We start from the raw sequence: 23,754 nt of genomic DNA on the forward strand, positions 1-23,754 counted from the left end.
AACTTACTAAAGTTTTACTTTAGTGATAAATATACTATGTGTTTAGGACACCACTCAAATGTACTACTGAAATCATTGTTATAAAGATAACAAAATTACTTTGTGATTCAAAATTGAATGTTTTTCTTCATTGCTGAGTGTGCAACTCAAAAATACTCATTAAATATTTGTTAACTGCTAAAACTCTCTCAAAGAAAGTAATGTATTTAGAAGAATACCGTAAAGGAAGACGTAGTGAACTGATTTCAGATATGTACCTGTCATTTTTATACATTAAAAATAACACCATCAGAAACACTGTAAGATCCATTTCATGAACTATATGAATTTTAATCCTACTCACAATACTGCTGAATTGTTTATGGATTTCTTTGGCTTATTTTCAAATGAAGATTTATTTGTTATTAATAAACATATGCCCCCTTCATACACTAATATTAAATAAAATATTCTATGCTTCAAGATCAGATTTTTCTCCAACAGGGTAAATGACCACCTGAATGACATGACATCAATAGTCACAAGGACGTCCATGCCCTAGATTGTAATGATTGTCCATCTAATACACTGAATTTCACTATAAGGCTTTATCGTGTTCATTCTTGTAAAAATGCAACTATCCTTTGGAAGACTAACCCTATAATTTGCTCTCATTATACTTTAAAAAAGGATTTATGGGGACTTTTTATAAAGGCCAGAGAAGTAAGTAAGGGCAGGGGATGTACAGGAACACTTCCGAGTGACAAAGAAATAGACTAGGACTGCAGAAATATTCAAGGCAACCTGCCTGTTTCATAGCTCTTCCTAAAGGATGCATGCTACATAACCTATTTACGAATGTCGTTAAAACCAACTTATCACTGATACTTTAAAAGTAGCAATTAACAGTGACATGTAGAAAACACAGAGTATTTGTATATTTGTGGAAAGAGCTAAGAAACTTAATTTTCACTAAGCCCATATAACGTATTACAAAAAGCATCAAGACACCAAATGACAAACTAACTTAATAAACACAGTTTCCAATACTGTGTTTCTCAGCAGCTGGCTATAGCAGAGTATATGTATATAAGTGTAAGATAGAAAGTTAGATAGATCTATAGATCTTTATGTAGATGGATGGATAGATGTATCAAAAGACATATACTTGTAAAAAAAGTATATTTTTATATGTGAATTTTTTCCCTTGTATCTTTGACTGCCATTCTATTATAATTAATGTGGAGGTCTACAGAGGCCAGTCCATGGAGAAAGGCTAAAATGACTGATGTGCTTTATTAAAAAAACAAAAAAGATTTTCTCACCACCACTACCAAACCTCTCAAGCTAGGCTTACATCGACTCAAAAAATCTGTATTTTATTATGTTTCCTCTCTACTATCCAGAGGTGCCTCAGATGCCCAGCAAGACTAAAGAATGCCCTGGGTAGTGGACATGGGCCTTCCAGCTTAGAGGCAGTTGTTTAAGCTACAACCCCAGATGGAACCATTCTTCCTCTATATATATATATATATATATATATATATCTGAAATTTAGAATGAGGAGCAACAGACACTGGAGCAATTATAGTGATGTTAACATTGGGAGCTACAGGGTAGCCTCTTTAGACACACACAGAGATGCAAGGAAAGTGGGGCTATAGAGATGAATAGAACTGACTTGCATAGAAAAGTCAAGAAGCCAAAATGTTGCCATACAGAGAGTCTCTCTCCCTTGCTTCCTTACGGTTTTCTAATCTCTCATAAGGCTTGACTCCCTTCGTGTCCTTGGGATCTGTAAGATATCCCTGTTTCTTTTTAATATATTGCTCCTTTTTGTTCCAAACTATCTGTGATTGATTACTGTTTACATGCATCCAAAACACTCTTGATTGAAGCAAGAAATGACAGAATACCTTGGTTGACATGTGGATATTGGCGCCCTTATCCAGAAGCAAGGTAACCATATCTGTGTGCCCCTCCTGCGAGGCCAGATGGAGTGGAGTTACTCCTTGCTTTGTCACAATGTTTGTCTCTGCTCCATAGTTCAGGAGTGTGGAAGCTATCTGCATTTGATTCTTCTTGGCAGCAATATGTAAAGGAGTATAGCCATTCTAAAAAAGACAAAAATAAAACACATGCATATAGGGTAAGATTAACAATTGCTCTAATATGTATCTCTAAAGGAAATAAAAATCTCTAATCAACAGAAGAGTTAAAAGTGAGTTTACAGTTAATCCAAACTCTTAGTCATCCCATTTCCATTCAACAATAACCAAATCTCTACAATAAAAGTCACAAGGTACTCCATTCTACTGTAAGACAGATACAGACATCAAAGCTCCAAAGCTGAAAACTCTCTCCTTATAATATTGCTTCTCTCCTGAAGAGCAACATAGAGTAAGCCAGGTTTCTCTTCTACATGACCATCCTTTAAATATCTGGGGATGATTTTCATATCCACCTTTAGTGTTCTGTTTTCCAGGCTAATTTTCTCCATTTCTTCAACCATTCCTGATGGAAGTGCCATTTCTAGATCCCTCCTTATAAGGATGTTCTGTTCTGAGCTGATTCTAGTTTGTCAATATTGCTCTTGAATTGTATGTGCTATCTGGAACCAAGGCTACACTTCACATATGTTTATAACATAAAGAATCAAATGGAATTATTTCTATTATCTTATTATAACACTCCAACTAATACGCTTCTGTTTGGATTGTACTTTAAACTGGTTCAACAAATATTACTGAGTGCCTAGCATATGCCAAGCAGTGTGCTAGGTGTGGGAATACAATGGTGAACATGACATGATCCCTGTCTTTAATGGATTCAATTCTAATTTAAAATATATTCAACAACAAAATTAGCTTATATTAGTTTTGTGGTCCATTCAAATCCTAGATCTCCCCTTCTTCATAACTTGCTGCTTCAAAAGTAGAAATATGAGGCTACTCATTTCGGGTGGGAGTTTGTGGAGAGGGTCAGGATAACTATACTCTGCTTACAAGAACAAAACTCTAAACCCCATACTTAATTAAAAGAAAAAAAAATGTGGAACAACTGTAAGTCTGCAATATATATTGTTTCATTTCCTTTTCTTTATCAAATCTGGTAGAATTTTCCATTTGAAATGTGTGATAGAAATTAACAACAGCGTCTTTGCCATTAACTGTGGCTTTTCCCCTCAGCGACATGCTGAAGGGAAAGACAGCATAATGATCAAGCGCTTCTTGTGAGATTACCATGAGATGATTTATTTATGTATTTGTTGAGACAAGGTATGGCTCCATCACCTAGACTGGAGTGCAGTGGTGCCATCTCAGTCACTGCAACCTCCACCTCCTGGGCTCGTGATCCTCCCACCTCAGCCTCCTAAGTACCGAGGACTCCAGGCACACACCACTGTGACTAGCTAATTTTGTTTGTATTTTTGGTAGAGATGGGGTTTCACCATGTTGCCCAGGCTCATCTCAAACTCATGAGCTCAAGCAATCTGCCCACCTTGGCCCCCTAAAGTGCTGGGAGTACAGGCTTGAGCCTGTAATCAAACATGAGAGGTATTTTTATGTCATACTATTTCCTTAAAGCTAACTGCAAAGTGTACCAAAAAATAAAAAAGTGTTTTGAGAATTTAAATGTCTTTATGAGCCATCATCAAATCTTGATTCTCACACAACCCTACATTATCTACTCTGTCCCCATTTCTCTAAGCAAGAATAAGTCTCTTTCATTTTTGACAAATAATGTTTCTCCTGAAGCAACTGAAGGAAATTCAGCTTGGAAGCCTTTTCAGGGTTTGATCAGAGGTCCCGGATGCTTCAAAATATTGTATTTGTGTCCATAGACTCTATTGAAAAAAGGACACATAGATTTTTGTGGACCAAGTAAGTTTAGTCAACTTCTTTTTGCTACAATGTGTTTCTTTAGTCTCAATTACCCCCCCTGCCTACAGCATGGGCTCTACTAAGGTCAGGTAAAGGGACATTTTAGCAAAACAACATAAGCGACCATCAAAGAAGGTGTCAATTCTGGCAATGGAGGAGGTTTGTCTGGTAGATACTCAACATACAAGATCTGAAAAGCCCTCTTACTCCACAAAGAGGAAACATTTTGGGACTCAAATAATTGCAGCACTCCCAATAAAGACTAAGAGAAGGTTCTGGACTCTGGTGGAAAGAAGCAAAGTTCTCGTGGCCAAAGGACCATGCGTGTTGAGGAGAGGGGACATTATAATGAGCAGAAAGAGAGTCTAAAGTGGAGACTACCATGGGGATCTTACCATCTGGAGACCTCTAGGAGTTGCCCCAAAGATGAAGGGCTCATGTTCATTGACAGGCTGGGGCAGATAAGTGAAAGACACTAGAGAGGCATTCCCAGAATACCCATCCTACTGTGGACTCTGGAGTAGAGAAATGCTTTATGTCATCGTCTGAACTCAGTATATGCATGCCTAAGATTAAGGACCATACAAGGTAGAGGATAGAAATCAAGGCTATGCTTGTCTCTTTAGGAAAACCATACACATTAATTTATAATCTAGGTCTTCTCTTGCAAGTAGATTGAGAGTCCCTTGTGGAAAGAGAACACACGTTTTACAATTTTACCTCCCATTGAGTACCTACAATCCTTTCTTTGCACATCATAAGAGTTCAATGAAAGTACTCATGAGTACTGAAGAAGTCTTTTGTATCTACGTTGAGAATGGTCAGCCTGGAAAGCTAACGAAAAAAAAATGCTGCCATGTTAAGTGAGCAGGTATATTTTTATTCCATAGTTGCTCAATCTTCATTCTTTCATGCAAATTTATTGGGAACTCACATATGTTATTAAACACCTCATAGATATGCAAATGAATATGATATGAACACTACTCTAGTAGTGTGAAGAAAGACATAAAATATGTGTAGAATTGATGAGGTTGTAGAAAAAAGAGGAATAAGAACACTGTGGATAATTATGAACATTTGGCATCCTCTTTTGACAGTTCAAGTACTTTATTGTAAACTGTTTATTGGCATCAAAAAGATATAAATATATATAGATGTATAGGTATGTATGTGTACAAAGTTATATATGTATATTATATATAACATATTTATATATAAATATATATTATACAGAACATATTTTTGTATATATCCTATTTTATATTTATAATATGCATAATTTAAATAGGCATATGAGTATATATGTATATACTTGTATAATAGAATGGAATAAATCTCTTTCTATTGCTTTGGGACACAAAGGACCTAGTGGTTAAGAGCATCAGCTCTAAAGTCAGTCTGCCTGAGGTCAAACCCGGGTACAAGCTCTAACACATATTATTCAGATAACTTTGGAAAATTAACCTACTTAAATCTCACTTTCTCATCTGCAAAATGGAGATCATTAGAATACCAGTCTCATGGGGTTATTATGAGATATTGCTGTAAAGTGCTTGGCATAGTGTTTGGCAAATAAATGGTGGCAGTTGTTTTATTATGTTGTCTAATATAGCATACATATTTTCCCATTACGATCAATATTTTTTAAATAAACCCTGACGTGTTCTCAAAATAGGTGTGCTGAGTTAATGAACGAAAGGTGCAATGAGTACTTTATGCATTATACGACATTCATATATATTTTCAGTTTAATAAGGGGCCAACTAGAATGGTGGAAAATGTCCTGTCCGTAAGTACAAGTCTTAGTTGGAGCTGTTTCGGAATTTGGTGCTAGATGTACACCAAAAAGGAATCCCCCCCCCCGCCACCCCCGAGTCTAGGGACTTAGAGGGATCCATGCTACAGTTAACACAGGTAAAACATTTAAAAAAAAACAACAAAGAAACAAATAGAAGTTTGAAGTCTGAAAGAATGAGATTATAAAAGGACATTTTAATCACAGCATTTGGTTTATAGGAGAGAAGGGAAAACATGTTAATGACTTTATTTCTCATTTCTCAAAATTCAGACTTCATTCTCTAACACACAGAATGTTAGCAATAAGATTCATGTCTACTGGTTTACAGGCACATCCCCTGAATATTTGCTGACTCTTTAAAAATCTTAAAAAAGGTTTTCTAGACGCAACTGGTGGAAATACAAGGGGAAAAAAAGGGTCTCAATACCAAAACTACTAGCGCCAGAACTAGTCGCAGTTATACTATACCATGTGTTTAAAAGACAATTCTCATGTGTTTTCAGGTGATAGTTACACCCTATGTCTATATATCCTTTTCTGTGGTCCTCACCTTGGCAGTGGCATGAGGGGAAGCACCCTTCTCCAGTAACAGCAGCGCCACCTTCTGGTTGTCATAATGAGCAGCAACATGGAGCGGGGTAAGGCCATTCTGTAAAGGGTGTGTTTAAGTTTCAGCATTAATAAATTAGGGTTAGCTGCCCTGAAGCTACCAGGATGCCTGGAAACTGATGCTGATTACATTCATGTTAATGAATTAATATAGTCAATAGAAAAAAAGAATGAAAATAAAATCCCCAATAATTTTCATATTAAAAACATAACTAAAATTGAAAATGTGCATACCACCAGCAAAGGGCATCTTGATGGTCACAATGTATAAAGGTCTAAACTGCTATGTAAGAAAGACTACATTAACATTGCAGGGATCCTTCTTAATATAGAGACTTCTGGGGCTGTTGTGACAAGACTTTGAGGCACAGCTCAAAATGCTTTCTGAATCAGTGTGTACATGGACGGTCATGGAAGGCATCGCCACCATGTCTATTTGGTATAGTTTCATCAGGTGCTCTCACATTCCTTTCAGAGAAGTGAGAAAAATGTCTTTACAGATCTCCTAATCTATCACCTTGACTGCTACATAATTATAACGTATAGAAAATCTTTACCTTCCCTGCAGAATCTGCGGCAGCACGGCGTTGCAAGAGAAGTTTTGCCACGTCCAGGCTTCCATATTTGGCGGCTACATGCAAGGGAGTAAAACCCTTCTGAAAATGTGAGAAAAAGTAAAATCGTATTTATTATTGTAACGCCTCACAAAATATTTTTATCTGTTAACATATTAAGCAAACTATACTGATTCTTCATTTGGAAAAAATACTGGTAGCATTATATCTGTTAGCCATGAACAAGGACAAAGAAAAAGAATAAAATTTAACATACAAAAGTTTGGCTTGATAGACTGAACGAAAGAAATTTTATTTTAAGGGCTTGGAGACCGAAATCTGACTTTATAGGTTTGGGATTTTTAAAAGCCACTAGTGTCAGTAAACTGGCTCCAATTTGTGAATGGGGGAAAAAAATCTTTTTCCTGCCTCTAAAATTAATAGACTTGAAACAACAGCTGCCTTCTCTCCAACCCTCCTTCTCTTTCTTGCAATCCTTTTTGTAACACCTGAATTCCAAATTCATTTAAATTTTAGGATATTTTGGCAGCCATAGTAAAAACAAGTATTTGTGAATTAATTGACATATTTTCTGCAGAAATGGCAAGATAAATGGTCTATAGAACAAAAAACATGCACTATTATAAAGCAACTCCCATCCTGACTTGTCCCCTTTCCCAGAAGACTCACACTGCCTAGAAGACCAATTGCTTTTGTAAAACACATTCTACTTCTGGCATGATGTTGGGCTGATTAACACCAGAGTTTAAACACACCAAAGCTTTAAAGCTTTTTTTCAGAGGGCTGCTCTCCTACACATGTTGATATGTGTACATTCAGTGTCTTCCGTGCCTAACCAATGGCCTTACTCTGTAATTAGCAGTGTCTTATAAATACAGATAAGTCTCTGGACTAAGATCTCAAGGATGGCACAGTTCCTACACCATGATGTCAAATCCATCCTCTTGGCCAGACAGTTTAACCACATGCTCTTCTGGCACTACAGTGGGAGTAGGGGAATTCTAACACTGACCAGGGCCTGTAAAACACATAGCAAATATGGCTGGATTAGGTGCTGTAAGCTATGGCTTATCCTGGGACCATTTAAGCCCCCATCATAAATACAGAATATCCCCCAAGAAGCAATATTGCCCTTTCGGTGTCTCCAGACAAATTATTTTTAAATGAGATGACGTTTTTCTTTTTGCTTCTTTTTTGAACATTTGGTATTAATAAATTCTTGGAAGAGAGTGAATCTTCTGGTTTTTTCCAAGTGTGGGACAAAGGTAGGAAGTATTTCTTCTTTCTTGAATTGTCCATATAAACCAGCACTTGTGGTTAGAGCTCTCCTCCCCCCACTCAAGGCACACAATGATTAGGGTGATACTCAGGATGAAACAGAGTTCTTTGAGACTAACTACGTGATGAGGAAGAAAAAGTAAATTCCTTATCTTTAAAGTCTTGCTAGAATAGTGATCCAACTCTTATAAGTTTGGAAATGATTATTAGACAAAACTACATAAAATCTACTGTAGAATAACAAAACCAAAGTCAGAAGGCATCTCTTGAGTCATACATCTACCTTCTTCTTTTATGTTAATCTCACCAAGATTTCATTTACCCTCTGATATTTAGAAACACTTAAATGGCTTTAATAATGATGAATCAACCACTGTTCAGCCCTAGTCAGCTGAACTCTTAAAATGATGTTTGGCCAGGTGCAGTGGCTCACTCCTGTAATCCCAGCACTTTAGGAGGCCGAGGTGGGTGGGTCACGAGGTCAGGAGATCGAGACCATCCTGGCTAACACAGTGAAACCCCGTCTCTACTAAAAATACAAAAAAATTAGTCAGGCATGGTGGAAGGCACCTGTAGTCCCAGCTACTCAGGAGGGTGAGGCAGAAGAATCGCTTGAACCCGGGAGGCAGAGGTTGTATTGAGCCAAGATCATGCCATTGCCCTCCAGCCTGGGCGACAGAGCGAGACTCTGACTCAAAAAAAAAAAAATGCTGTTTAACATTTTATTCTATTTTATTGCCCTAATTTACCATGGATATAGTTATATTTTTTAAATCCTAAATATCTTTGAAAGATAAGACACTACGTTTTATTTTCTATTTCTGTATTTTATGTATCTTAATTTTGATGATTTACACCCTCCTCTGGTAAGACAATTACCGAATCTCTCGAGTTATTACTACATTTGTTGCTTAGTTTCTTTTTTTTTAAAAGAACTTTTAAAATCCTTTCAACTTTTCAGAGTTCAGAACTTCAATAATTGTCAATTTCTTATATCAAAGTACTTTTCACAGCCATAGGCAACCAGGTAAGTCATAACAGGCAACCAGATAAGCCATAAGAGCTAGTGGGCTGCTCCTACTTATAAGAGGACAGATGCCACATCACTAGCTCAGTTTATATTTGCAACTTTCCCTCTCCCTGGATGCAGTGCTTATGCCTACTGATTATGAGAGAATTGAAATTATCCTTTTGTTAATCTGAATCACTGTTATATTTGTGGGAATTATTTTGCTCCATGACAAATTCACGTGTGCTGGCTCAGTTTTGCTCTCATTAGCTGAGTATATTCATGTTTTATTCTAAGTCATCTCCACATTGTGAATGTCAAATAGCATGTATAAAGCATACGAAAAATTACTCTGCCTTGTCATGAAACTTGGAACATAAGTCAAATTCTTTGTTCAATGTCAATAACAACTAAGGAAGTGTGATTTTCCAGCTCAGCTCTGTTTAAACACTGTAAATACCCAGGCAAGAGTGTAGCTGGTAACGTTGGAAACTAATATGGGAATGAGAATGGCAAATAAGTGGTGGCTAATAGTAGGGTTGCAAAAATGCATAAGTAAAGTGAGCTTCGATCTGGTACTACAACTCACAACAAATATAGTACTGCCAATCTAATGTAGCACCCTCTTCCTCATTAGTATTACCAGTTCAATGTATATAGGAATTTCATTTATCTTTTTCTTAAGAACATATTATAGATTTTATAATAAAAAGAGAAGAAAAAGTAGTCCTTGCTTTATGAAAATCGTCTTAGAGTACTAGATACCTGTCCTAGAAACATTGGCATTAATTAGAATGAAATTTAGCACTCTTTATTGAAGACATATGGAATCTCACAATTCCCTTAAATCGTTTAGATAATGAATCTTTCTTTTTTTTTTTTTTTTTTTTTTTTGAGACAGAGTCTAGCTCTGTTGCCCAGGCTGGAGTGCAATGGCCGGATCTCAGCTCACTGCAAGCCCCGCCTCCCGGGTTCACGCCATTCTCCTGCCTCAGCCTCCCGAGTAGCTGGGAGTACAGGCGCCCGCCACCTCGCCCGGCTAATTTTTTTTGTATTTTAGTAGAGACGGGGTTTCACCGTGTTAGCCAGGATGGTCTCGATCTCCTGAACTCGTGATCCACCCGTCTCGGCCTCCCAAAGTGCTGGGATTACAGGCTTGAGCCACCGCGCCCGGCCTAGATAATGAATCTTAAATATGTAGAGAAAGAAGTAAGTCAAGGCCTAAGGAGATCTACGTTCTTGATTCTGTATGTGGTAGAGTAGAAAGACCATGACTTAGGAATCCTCTTGGTCCATGTTGTCATCATGTCATTCTCCTTACCTTGGTAGCTAAGGAGTGGGCTGCTCCTGCTTCCAATAGGACTGACGCCACATCCACCTGGCCCTCCCGGGCAGAGATGTGCAGTGGTGTGTACCCATTTGTAGTGGCTGCATCTGGATGAGCCATATGTTGTAGAAGCAGCTGGACAATTTCTGTTTTACCCAGGCGGGAGGCAATATGTAAAGGTGTCTGTTCCTCCTACAACTCAAGTCAAGTAAAAAGTTAGTGCCAGGCAGACAGAACTTCACTGGTGATATGTTTCACTCACATATATCATGATATCTTCTTGGAATCTCTAGGAACCCCACCCAAAAGAAATCATCACTGCTTTGACCATGGCATATTTTATATTTTGCTACAGCAGTGACCTGGTTGGTCACAAAGTACTCCCTTCAATTTTTAAAAAGTATATACTTCCATGAACTTCATCATTGCTTTCTGGGCATCCCAAAATATTTCTCAACTCATTAAGTCTTCAGGCCTCACTTATGTTTAAATATAAACTAACTGATGGTTTGGAATAAGAAGAAAATCTAGTCCAAAACTCCTAAAAACCCTTATTCTCATCCAAGAGTTTTCACTTAGAAGCAGGATTTATTCTGGGAACTCTATCAAGAGTAGAAGAACCAGGGATGCTGGAAAATCTTTGATTTTACTCCATTCAGCAAGCCAAGGATAGAAATGCTGGTCATTTTCTTCAAGGAGAAACGGTGCACAAAGGAGATATTGTAATCTGGTTTTAAAAGATGTTTCAGAAAATGCTGCAGATAGTTCTGGAACTTGCATCCAGAACTTAAAAAATGAAATGGGACTCTGGCAAAAAGCAAATAGGGTTAACTATTTGCCAAGTGCTTTCCATTTAAAAACAGAGGATGTAGCTGGGTCTAAGGGACAGGAAGGACATGTTCCAGAAGGCTCAAGAAAATCACCTGACTCTGATGTGTAGCTGGAAATAATGTTTTCAGTGTTTAGAGAACCAGGCCAAACCACTCTCTTGTAAAAAGAAACTTAAGTGTAACTTTAGCGATAAAAAGAGGTTTATCTTTACTATCTGCCAAAGGGTATGTCATAATAAAAGTGAGGAAGGGAAACCTTGGCTGACTTCCAGGGCTAACAATGAATGAAGAAAAGTATATAGAGGAAGGAAGATCTATCCAAAAACAGTCAGGATCTTAAAGTTATAAGAAAAAAGAAAGGGAGCTATAGTAAGAAATAAAATAGTACTGCATGAATTCCAAGGTAGTAAGAAGTAAATAAATAACAGTAATATGATTATTTTAAACTAGAATTGAACTTTTGTGAACATTTGCAATTGAAAAGCTATCTTCATGTATGATGCGTATGTGACCCGTCCCCCTAATAGAGTTAAAAGGAAAGCATGAAATGTATTATTAGATCATTTCCTAGATCAAGATTAAGAAAAAACAAACGAGTTCTCAAAGATTATCCAAGGTTACTCAACTATTAAAACAGAACTTGAATTCAGGGCATTGGATTCTAAAGACGTTTCTCTGCCTATACATTCTTTGGAAATAGATACTACAATAAGATGGCCACTAAGAGACCTGTCAGAACAAAGTGACTCTCAGTAAGAAAGCAGACTGATATCCCATTAGAAGATAAAATTTCTCTGCAATACAGAGGAAAAAAAAATAGAGGAATGGGGAGAAAAAACATTTTTTGTTTATAGATAAAATGAACATATTTTCATTTATAAAAATAAATGGTTAGCAAAACAAACAACAACTTAAAAACCAAGGAACTTGAGAATAGCTATGATGAACATTTGTTGTTTCCGGGGTTCCCTTCTCAGATCTCTGTCCTGCAAAATTTGATAGAGGTGGGTGAGTATTGCAAGCGACACACTCTAAGAGTAAGAGGGATAGTTGGAGCGATGATGACTCTTTAATCCATAGCTGAGAAGTGGCAATCATTGGCTAGAGGTAGCTACATAATTGGTTCATTATTAACCATTGATCCTTGGTTCTTAGGCTATATAGCAATTAAGTTCTTCCTTTAAAAAAAAAGTTAAAAAATAGGATGTCTTGCCTACTTTTTTCCATTTTTGGTAAAGTTCTCCCTGAAAGTGTAAAAGGAAAGAACATACAAATTTTGCAAATAAAATCTTTCAACCTGTAACCAGGGATATAAGACTTTTTGAGGTTTGGCCAATTATTTCCCTGCTGAATTGCAAAACTTGAATTTACTGCCTCAGGGTAATGTTAATTCAAACCAGGGAAAAGAATTGGGAAAGTGCAGAAGAAAAGATTCATGGGGAAAGCCTGATCACACAGACCTCTTCCAAAAATGAGAGGCAACAATTCCCTCATCATAAAGTATCACTGGCTGATGCAGCCTCGACTGGAAGTAGATGAGCTCTGCTTTGCCACTGCAATCTACCATTTTACTTTGTAGACTTGCTGAGTTCCAGCTCCCTTTACAAAGAGAAAACTAACACTGGCTGAGATAAAGTTCAAAAATTTGATTAAATTTCTGGGAACTAACAGGGTTCCCAGGAGCCACATCTCCTAGTATCTAACTAAAGTTCTAAATGAGCTAAGTTTCAAGGGAGTTTAAGTCTAGGACCCCTGGGATTGCTCGATCCCTAACGCAAATGCCAAGCCCTGTAATTCTGCCAATTGAACTAGCTCCCAGATGGTCAGGCTCTGGTGGCCCTCTCAGTAATGTCCATTGAGGACACTGGACAAGGAAGAACCTTCCTGAGAGCATAACCTGGGGTCAAACAAATTGGCTGACACAGGAACTGAGGCCACTGTGGCCCCTGCTCTCCAGTCTGTCCAGCAAAATGTGTCTTATGCTCTGAACTGGTGAATAGAGTGTGCTGCGTGCACTTTAAAAATCACAGATGTTATTATGAGTATATGGTTTTTCTTCTGTTAAATATTGTGAATAGGCAAAACATATGACTTAGCCCCATGATTATATATCCATGAAATATTATTTCTAAACTTGATTGAGAATATTGTGAACTATCTAGCGATCTTGACCTTGTAGCTCGATACAGTGGCTGGGCACAAATTTTTTTACTATCTCTTCTCTGGGAGAGGGTGAATTTTCGAGCAATGTTATTAGGTTTAGAGAGGAAGTTTTCAAAAGTGCGTGTGTGTGCGTGTGCACGCGTGTATGCACTGGAAAATCAAGAGGTAAAATAGCAGATACATGTTCATTTTTCTGCCCAATAACCCCTGCACCCTTCTTCTGGGACAGCCCTCCCTCATTTGGGGAAAATGGACATTCCATAATCCATGTGGTTCTAGAAGGGCTGCTGGTCTTCTTAACCCACCTCGTAAATGGGCCGCTTGAATGGGCATGAGCCCAAGCTTGATCTGATCTCCTGATCATAGTCATAAGCTCAGGGAGAGAATGTGACTAGTTAGAAACCAGTGGTTTGTTCAGGATGGGAGAGAAAAGGGCTCTCTTTACATTTGAAGTGGGAGGTAATGATGTTAGCAGAAAGAGTTTGGAGAAAGATGCAGAATCAGAGGAGAAATCTTTTCTTGTCTTAACTCTGTCACCACAGGTTTATCAGCAAAATCTTGAATTTCAGGACCCTAAGCCACCCTACAACACAGGATTGCTCTGGGTATCAAATGAGATACTGTGTGTTTAAATGTTTGGGGAATTCTAAAGCACCGTTCAAATGTTAACTAAATCAAAGAGTCCCAGGAACACATTAAAAGGATTAAGCGACAATAAAAAAAAACTCACGGTGAAAGTACGCCTTAAAATAGGACTTATGAACAGGAAAACCCTAACTCCTTCCTGCTTGAAACATAATCCCAAAATCGGGAGCCCTGACATTCCATGAGAGTTTGTTAAAGATGCAGAACTGAGTTACAATATGCATTCTAGCAGGGTCCCCAGGTAATTTGTATGCATATTGACCTTTAGGGAGCACTGCTTCACAAGGCTAAGATATTTTGTTTTGTTCACGATAGAAAATGCTATAGGGAAGGGATTTCGGTTGTAGCTTAGAATGGGAGGTAGAGCTGAAAAGAAAAAAAAATAACATCTGAAATTTGATATTTAAATTAGAAGGAATAAGGAATTAAGAGATATTTTTATATGTATACGATGATACTAAATGTAGTTGCAAAAGAGAAGTAAAAAAGTAGAATTGATGAAATCCGTGTGTAAAATTAACGAATTAATATTTCAAAAGACAGTCTATTGCCAGTGGTGCTTTTAAGGAAGAGGCTTCAGAGGGTATCCAAAAAAGATAAAAGTCTGTAATAATGGGTTATATCAATAGAGAAAAGTTTGGCAGAGATACACAAAAATGAATAAATTTCCATTAAAAGTAGAAGTTTTAATTTTAATAATAGATAAACATTAACGGGTTTTACTTTAAGAGAGAGAAATGGGAGACCCTTTCATTATTAAATATGAATTACAAAAAAATTTACAGGAACATCAACACAATTTCCAGTAAAGTACACAATACTCAGAGTGCACTGGTTGATCATAGAAATATTTTTTAAATAGCTGAATACAAGGTAACCTTAAAAGGAAACCAGAAAAATGTTATGGCAGGGGAAGTTCATGGTTGAATAAAGCTTTAAATAGATAAGAATATAACAGATCAATGATGATTACCAAAGAACATAAATTTCACTATGTGGACAATGGATAGAAAGGCAGATGAAAACCAAGACAAGAGTAATGTTAAGGCTGCCCGTGTATCACTGGATTCTGCATGAAGATCTGTGGAACCCGTTACAAGAAAATGTCTATTAAATTCATTGAATCAAAGAATGTTAAGAAAGTCTGGAAAGGAGTTTTGAGTTTCTGAGTCCAACCCTCATATTTTACTGATAAAGACTTAGAAGTGGCCCCAGGCTGGAAAGACAGCTGAATAGGAACAGCTCCGGTCTGCAGATCCCAGGGAGATCAGTGCAGAAGGCGGGTGATTTCTGCATTTCCAACTGAGGTACCTGCTCATCTCATTGGAACTGGTTAGACAGTGGATGCAGCCCATGGAGGACGAGCCAAAGCAGGGTGGGGTGTCGCCTCACCCAGGAAGCACAAGGGGTCAGAGAACTCCCTCCACTAGCCAAGGGAAGCCAAGAGGGACTGTGCCTTGAGAAATGGTACACTCTGGCCCAGACACTATGTTTTTCCCATGGTCTTCGCAACCTGCAGACCAGGAGATTCCCTTGGGTGCCTACATCACCAAGGCCCTGGGTTTCAAGCACAAAACAGGGAGGCCATTTGGGCAGACACCAAGCTAGCTGCAAGAGTTTTCTTTCATACCCCAGTGGTGCCTGGAATGCCAGTGAGACACAACCGTTCACTCCCCTGGAAAGAGAGCTGAAGCCAGGGAGCCAAGTGGTCTAGCTCAGCGGATCCCGCCCCAACAGAGCCCAGCAAGCTAAGATCCAGTGGCTTGAGATTCTCATTGCCAGCATAGAAGTCTGAAGTCAACCTGGGACGCTCCAGCTTGGTAGTGGGAAGGGCATTCGCCATTACAGAGGCTTGAGTAGGTGGATTTCCCCTCACAGTGTAAACAAAGCCACCGGAAGTTCAAAATGGGCAGTGCCCACCACTACTCTACAAAGCTGCTGTAGCCAGAATGCCTCTCTAGATTCCTCCTCTCTGCGCAGGGCATCTCTGAAAGAAAGGTAGCAGCTCCAGTTAGGGGCTTATCGATAAAACTCCCATCTCCCTGGGACAGAGCACCTGGGGGAAGGAGCAGCTGTGGGCACAGCTTCAGCAGACTCAAATGTTCCTGCCTGCCGGCTCTGAAGAGAGCAGAGGATCTCCCAGCACAGCACTCAAGCTCAGTTAAGAGACAGACTGCCTCCTCAAGTGGGTTCCTGACCCCTGTACCCCCTGACTGGGAGACACCTCCCAGCAGAGGTCAACAGACACCTCATACAGGAGAGCTGCGGCTGGCATCTGGCAGGTGCCCCTCTGGGACAAAGCTTCCAGAGGAAGGAACAGGCATCTATCTTTGCTGTTCTTCAGCCTCTGCTGGTGATACCCGGGCAAACAGGGTCTGGAGTGGACATCCAGCAAACTCCAGCAGACCTGCAGCAGAGGGACCTGACTGTTAGAATGAAAACCAACAAACAGAAAGGAATCGCATCAACATCAACAAAAAGGACGTCCACACAAGAACCCCATCCAAAGGTCACCAACATCAAAGACCAAAGGTAGATGAATCCATGAAGATGAGGAAAAACGAGTGCAAAAGGGCTGAAAATTCCAAAAACCAGAATGCCTCCTGCAAAGGATCACGCCCCTCACCAGTAAGGGAACAAAACTGGAGAATGAATTTGACGAATTGACAGAAGTAGGCTTCAGAAGATGGGTAATAACAAACTCCTCTGAGCTAAAGGAGCATGTTCTAACCCAACGCAAAGAAGCTAAGAACCTTGAAAAAAGCTTAGATGAATTGCTAACTAGAATAACCATTTTAGAGAAGAACATAAATGACCTGATGGAGCTGAAAAAGCAGAAGAACTTCATGAAGCATACACAAGTATCAACAGCTGAACCGATCAAGAGGAAGAAAGGATATCAGAGATCAAAGATCAACTTAATGAAATAAAGCATGAAGACAAGATTAGAGAAAAAAGAATGAAAAGGAACAAATAAAGCCTCCAAGAAATATGGGACTATGTGAAAAGACCAAACCTACATTTGATTGGTGTACCTGAAAGTGATGGGGAGAACGGAACCAAGTTAGAAAACACTCTTCAGGATATTATCCAGAACTTCTCCAACCTAGCAAGACAGGGCAACATTCAAATTCAGGACATACAGAGAACACCACAAAGATACTCCTCGAGAAGAGCAACCCCAAGACACATAATTCTCAGATTTACCAAGGTTGAAATGAAGGAAAAAGTGTTAAGGGCAGCCGGAGAGAAAGGTCGGGTCACCCACAAAGGGAAGCCCATCAGACTAATAGCAGATCTCTCTGCAGAAACCCTACCAGCCAGAGGAGAGTGGGAACCAATATTCAAAATCCTTAAAGAAAAGAATTTTCAACCCAGAATTTCATATCCAGCCAAACTGAGCTTCGTAAACAAAGGAGAAATAAAATCCTTTACAGACAAGCAAAGGCTGAGAGATTTTGTCACCACCAAGGCTGCCTTACAAGAGCTCCTGAAGGAAGCACTAAACATGGAAAGGAAAAACTGGTACCAGACACTGCAAAAACATACCAAACTGTAAAGACCATCAACACTATGAAGAAACTGCATCAACTAACAGGCAAAATAACCAACTGGCATCATAATGACAGGATCAAATTCACACATAACAATATTAACTTTAAATGTAAATGGGCTAAATGCCCCAATTAAAGACACAGACTGGCAAATTTGATAGTCAAGACCCCTCACTGTGCTGTATTCAGGAGACCCATCTCATGTGCGAAGACACACATAGGCTCAAAATAAAGGGATGGAGGAAGATTTACAAGCCAATGGAAAGAAAAAAAAAAGCAGGAGTTGCAATCCTAGTCTCTGAAAAAACACACTTTAAACCAACAAATATCAAAAAAGACAAAGAAGGGCATTATGTAATGGTAAATGGATCAATGCAACAAGAAGAGCTAACTATCCTAAATATATATGCACCCAATACAGGAGCACCCAGATTCATAAAGCAAGTTCTTAGAGACCTACAAAGAGACTTAGACGTCCACACAATACTAGTGGGAGATTTTAACGCTCCGCTGTCAATATTAGACAAATCAATGGGACAGAAAATTAACAAGGATATTCAGGACTTGAACTCAGCTCCGGATCAAGCCAACCTAACTCTCCATTCTACATCAACAGAACTCTCCATCCCACATCAACAGAATATACATGCTTCTCAGTACTATACCGCACTTATTCTAAAATTGACCACATAAATGGAAGTACAGCACTCCTCAGCAAATGCAAAAGAACAGAAATCATAACAAACAGTCTCCCTGACCACAGTACAATCAAATTAGAACTCAGGAGTAAGAAACTCACTCAAAACCACACAACTACATGGAAACTGAACAACCTGCTCCTGAATGACTAGTGAGTAAATAACGAAATGAAGGCGGAAATAAATAAGTTCTTTGAAACCAGTGAGAACAAAGACACAATGTACCAGAATCTCTGGGACACAGCCAAAGCAGTGTTTAGAGAAAAATCTATAGCACTAAATGCCCACAGGAGAAAGCGGGAAAGATCTAAAATTGACAACCTAACATCACAATTAAAAGAATTAGAGAAGCAAGAGCAAACAAATTCAAAAGCTAGCAGAAGACAAGAAATAAGACAAGACAAGAATAAGATCAGAACATAACTGAAGGAGATAGAGACAGGAAAAACCCTTCAAAAAAATCAATGAATCCAGGAGCTGGTTTTTCTGAAAAGATTAACAAAATAGATAGACCACTAGCCAGACTAATAAGGAAAAAAAGAAAGAAGAAAATAGACACAATCAAATATGATAGAGGGGATATCACCACTGATTCCACAGAAATACAAACTACCATCAGAGAATACTATAAACACCTCTACACAAATAGAAGCAATGGATAAATTTCTGGACACATACACCCTCCCAAGACTAAACCAGGAGAAAGTCGAGTCCCTGAATAGACCAATAACAAGTTCTGAAATTGAGACAGTAATTAACAGCCTACCAACCAAAAAAAGCCCAGGACCAGATGGATTCACAGCTGAATTCTACCAGAGGTACAAAGAGGAGCTGGTACCATTCCTTCTGAAACTATTCCAATCAATAGAAAAAGAGGGAATCCTCCCTAACTCATTTTATGAGGCCAACATCATCCTGATACCAAAACCTGGCAGAGACACAACAAAAAAAGAAAATTTCAGGCCAATATCCCTGATGAACATCAATGCGAAAATCCTCAATAAAAGACTGACAAACCAAATCCAGCAGCACATCAAAAAGTTTATCCACCATGATCAAGTCAGCTTCATCCCTGGGAGGCAAGGCTGGTTCAATGTACACAAATCAATAAACGTAAGCCATCACATAAACAGAATCAATGACAAAAATGACATGATAATCTCAATAGACGCAGAAAAAGGCTTTGATGAAATTCAACACCCCTTTATGCTAAAAACTCTCGATAAACTAGGTATTGATGGAACATATCTCAAAATAATAGGAGCCATTTATGACAAACCCACAGCCAATATCATACTGAATGGGCAAAAGCTGGAAGCACTCCCTTTGAAAAGCAGCACAAGACAAGAATGCCTTCTCTCACCACTCCTATTCAACATAGTATTGGAAGTTCTGGCCACGGCAATCAGGCAAGAGAAAGAAATAAAGGGTATTCAAATAAGAAGAGAGGAGGTCAAATTGTCTCTGCTTGCAGATGACATGATTATATATTTAGAAAACCCCATCATCTCAGCCCAAAGTCTCCTTAAGCTGATAAGCAACTTCAGCAAAGTCTCAGGATACAAAATGAATATGCAAATATCACAAGCATTCCTGTACGCCAATAATAGACAAACAGAGAGCCAAATCATGAGTGAACTCTCATTCACAATTGCTACAAAGAGAATAAAATACCTAGGAATACAACTTACAAAGGATGTGAAGGACCTCTTCAAGGAGAACTACAAACCACTGCTCAACGAAATAAGAGAACACACAATCCAATAGAAAAACATTCCATGCTCATGGATAAGAAGAACTAATACCATGAAAATGGCCATACTGCCCAAAGAAATTTATAGATTTAATGCTATCCCCATCAAGCTACCATTGACTTTCTTCACAGAATAAGAAAAAAACTACTTTAAACTTCACATGGAACCAAAAAGAGCCCAAATGGCCAAGGCAATCCTAAGCAAAAAGAACAAAGCTGGAGGCATCACGCTACCTGACTTCAAATTCTACTACAAGGCTACAGTAACCAAAACAGCATGGTACTGGTACCAAAACAGATATATAGACCAATGGAACAGAACAGAGGCCTCAAAATAATACCACACATCTACAACCATCTGATCTTTGACAAACCTCGCAAAAACAAGCAATGGGGAAAGGATTCCCTATTTAATAAATGGTGTTGGAAAAACTGGCTAGCCATATGCAGAAAACTAAAAGTGGACCCCTCTCTTACACCTTACACAAAAATTAACTCAAGATGGATTAAAGACTTAAATGTAAGACCTAAAACCATAAAAACCCTAGAAGCAAACCTAAGCAATTACCATTCAGGACATAGGCATGGGCAAAGACTTCATGACTAAAACACCAAAAGCCAGGGCAACAAAAACCAAAACTGACAAATGGGATCTAATTAAACTAAAGAGCTTCTGTACAGCAAAATAATCTATCATCAGAGTGAACAGGCAACCTACAGAAAGGGAGAAAATTTTTGCAATCACTCCATCTGACAAAGGGCTAATATCCAGAATCTACAAGGAACTTAAACAAATTTACAAGAAAAAACAAACAATCCCATTGAAAAGTGGGCAAAGGATATGAACAGACACTTCTCAAAAGAAGACATTTATGTGGCCAACAAACATGAAAAAAAGCTCATCATCACTGGCCACTAGAGAAATGCAAATAAAACTACAATGAAATACCATCTCACACCAGTTAGAATGGTGATCATTTAAAACATGAAACAACAGATGCTGGAGAGGACGTGGAGAAATAGGAATGCTTTTTTTTTCTTTCTTTTTTTTTCTTTTTTGAGATGGAGCTTCACTCTTGTTGCCCAGGCTGGAGTTCAATGGCACGATCTTAGCTCACTGCAACCTCCACCTCCTGGGTTTAAGCGATTCTCCTGCCTCAGCCTCCCGAGTAGCTGGGATTACAGGCATATGCCACCATGCCCAGCTAATTTTGTATTTTTAGTAGAGACAGGGTTTCTCCATGTTGGTCAGGCTGGTCTCAAACTCCCAACCTCAGGTGATCTGCCCACCTCAGCCTCCCAAGTGCTGGGATTAGAGGCATAAGCCACCACGCCCGGCAGAAATAGAAAAGCTTTTACACTGTTTGTGGGAGTGTAAATTAGTTCAACCATTGTGGAAGACAATGTGGCAATTACTCAAGGATCTAAAAACAGAAATACCATTTGACCCAGCAATCCCATTACTGGTATATATGTAAAGGATTATAAGTCATTCTACTATAAAGACACATGTACACATATGTTTATTGCAGCACCATTCACAATAGCAAAGACTTGGAACCAACTCAAATGCCCATCAATGATGGGCAAAGAAAATGTGGCACATATACATCATGGAATACTATGCAGCCATAAAAAAAGAATGAGTTCATGTCCTTTGCAGGGACATGGATGAAGCTGGAAACCATCATTCTCAGCAAACTAATACAAGAATAGAAAACCAAACACTGCATGTTCTCACTCATAAGTGGCAGCTGAACAATGAGAACACATGGCCACAAGGAGGGAAACATCACACACCAGAGCCTATCAGCGGATGGGGGGCTAGGGGAGGAATAGCATTAGAAGAAATACCTAATGTAGATGACGGGTTGATGGGTGCAGCAAACCACCATGGCACATGTATACCCATGGAACAAACCTGATTCTGCACATGTATCCCAGAACTTAAAGTATAATAATAATTTTTTTAAAAGACCTGGAAGTGAAGTGACTTGCCTGAAATCACTTACAATTTACATGACCGTAGCCAGATGCTTTCATTCTAATATAACACTGTATTATAGTGGTACGACTCAAACTGAAATGAGTTCTAACTTGGGTGTATCAAATATTGAAGAAGGAGGGAAATTGTTTAATGTAAGAATCTCAGTGATGCCAATGCAAAAGTTAAATAACAACATGGAAAAGGAAATACAAGATACAGTATTTTGACAGTGTATTCAATGTAAAGGAAGATGAGAAAATAAATTGGGGAGTAAGATTTTAAAAAAGAAAAAGAAGGAAAAAGCAACTTGTGAGGGAATTAGAAGCTATTAGAAACAGGGCAAGTCTGATCAAGCAATCTTCAATGCCCAAATTCTATTTTGGAGTAGTGGAAATACAGAATGTATAAATTTGTAAAATCAGAGTAGGAAGAAAAGTAAACATCATAAAAAGGAGGGAAGTCAAACAGATGAAGGGAAAACATTAAAACTTTGAGAATAACTTGCTTTTATGTAACTAGTGAGGGGTAACTGTGGAAATGTGATTGGTTTAGGTGGTAATAAATAAATTTTAATATGTATAATGTCTAAATACTATAGGTTACATTTTAAAATTCATGAAAATAAAGAGATATGAGAAAGTGCTTTCCGAGGTTAAAAAAAGTATTAAAATATTAGTCAATGCCGTATTTCTTAGATGAAAGTTGTACATTTTTTCAAATGTTAGTGTTTCTGAAATCCGGGTGCATTTTTCATTGCGTGTAATTGCTTATATAATGTTTCTCTTTTTTCCTGGAAAACTGCTATTGAATTGATCCTTTCACTTACAGTCCCTGGTATTTCCAAATCAAGGAACTGAAGGGCAACACCCTCTCTTAAGGTTGAAACTCATGCGCTGAGATAGAAGAGAACCTCAGGGCACCAGCACCTACCCTGGCTCTGGCATCAACAAGGGCACCATTTCTCAGGAGGCATCGGACCACTTCCACCTGCCCGGCTCGGGCTGCCATGTGTAGTGCCGTCTCCCCACGCTGCCAGGGAACAAAGATCGTTAAATCATAAATTAACCCACTGCTCTGGATGGTAAATAATAAAGTTGTCCCTTTTGTGAAATTCAGCAATATATCCAAGGATTTAAGAAACCTATGAAAAGGCATAGTCTGGAAAACATAGATTTGTATCTTCTCCTTTTTTTTTTTTTTTTTTTTTGAGACAAAGTTTCACTCTTGTTGCTCAGGTTGGAGCACAATGGCACCATCTCGGCTCACCACAACCTCCATCTCCCGGGTTCAAGCGATTCTCTTGCCTCAACCTCCTGAGTATCTGAGACTACAGGCGTGCACCACCACGCCCAGATAATTTTTGTATTTTTCTTCCCCATCTTTATAAGGAAAAACAAATGTTTATTTTATTTTTTTAAGTCCGTGACAAACTAGTAAATGTACCCGAACATCCAGGATACTCTGAGTTGTTTAACTTCACAATCAGCCAAGCATCCCTTTAAATTGATTTTGGTGATGAAATTATCTTTTACCCTAAAAACCTAAAATCTGTCACTGTCTCACTTAACTATGTGATCACAGCTTGAATCTATTTCAGTGAGAAACTCTACATGCTGAAGATCAACACGTTGCAAAACATTAACACCACCTGTACCATAAATA

The 23,754-nt window shown here is 38.6% G+C and overlaps 1 protein-coding gene across 50 annotated transcripts in view; it reads right to left on the minus strand.

Annotated features, from left to right (window-relative positions):
• The window catches only part of LOC105486421 (ankyrin 2), a 698,368-nt gene that overhangs the window by 99,203 nt on the left and 575,411 nt on the right, over positions 1 to 23,754 (minus strand). For 41 of the 50 annotated variants that reach the window (XM_071093129.1, XM_071093131.1, XM_071093141.1 and 38 more), the window contains 5 exons: positions 23,023 to 23,121; positions 10,457 to 10,654; positions 6,831 to 6,929; positions 6,215 to 6,313; positions 1,896 to 2,093 (listed from right to left, as the gene is read on the minus strand). In XM_071093129.1, coding sequence (XP_070949230.1) covers positions 1,896 to 2,093; positions 6,215 to 6,313; positions 6,831 to 6,929; positions 10,457 to 10,654; positions 23,023 to 23,121 — 693 coding nt within the window. The remainder of the gene's footprint in view (positions 1 to 1,895; positions 2,094 to 6,214; positions 6,314 to 6,830; positions 6,930 to 10,456; positions 10,655 to 23,022; positions 23,122 to 23,754) is intronic. The other 9 variants (XM_071093165.1, XM_071093169.1, XM_071093162.1 and 6 more) reach the window with 1 other exon arrangement.

Source organism: Macaca nemestrina, chromosome 3 (genome assembly GCF_043159975.1).
Source record: "Macaca nemestrina isolate mMacNem1 chromosome 3, mMacNem.hap1, whole genome shotgun sequence".
NCBI lineage: Eukaryota > Metazoa > Chordata > Mammalia > Primates > Cercopithecidae > Macaca > Macaca nemestrina.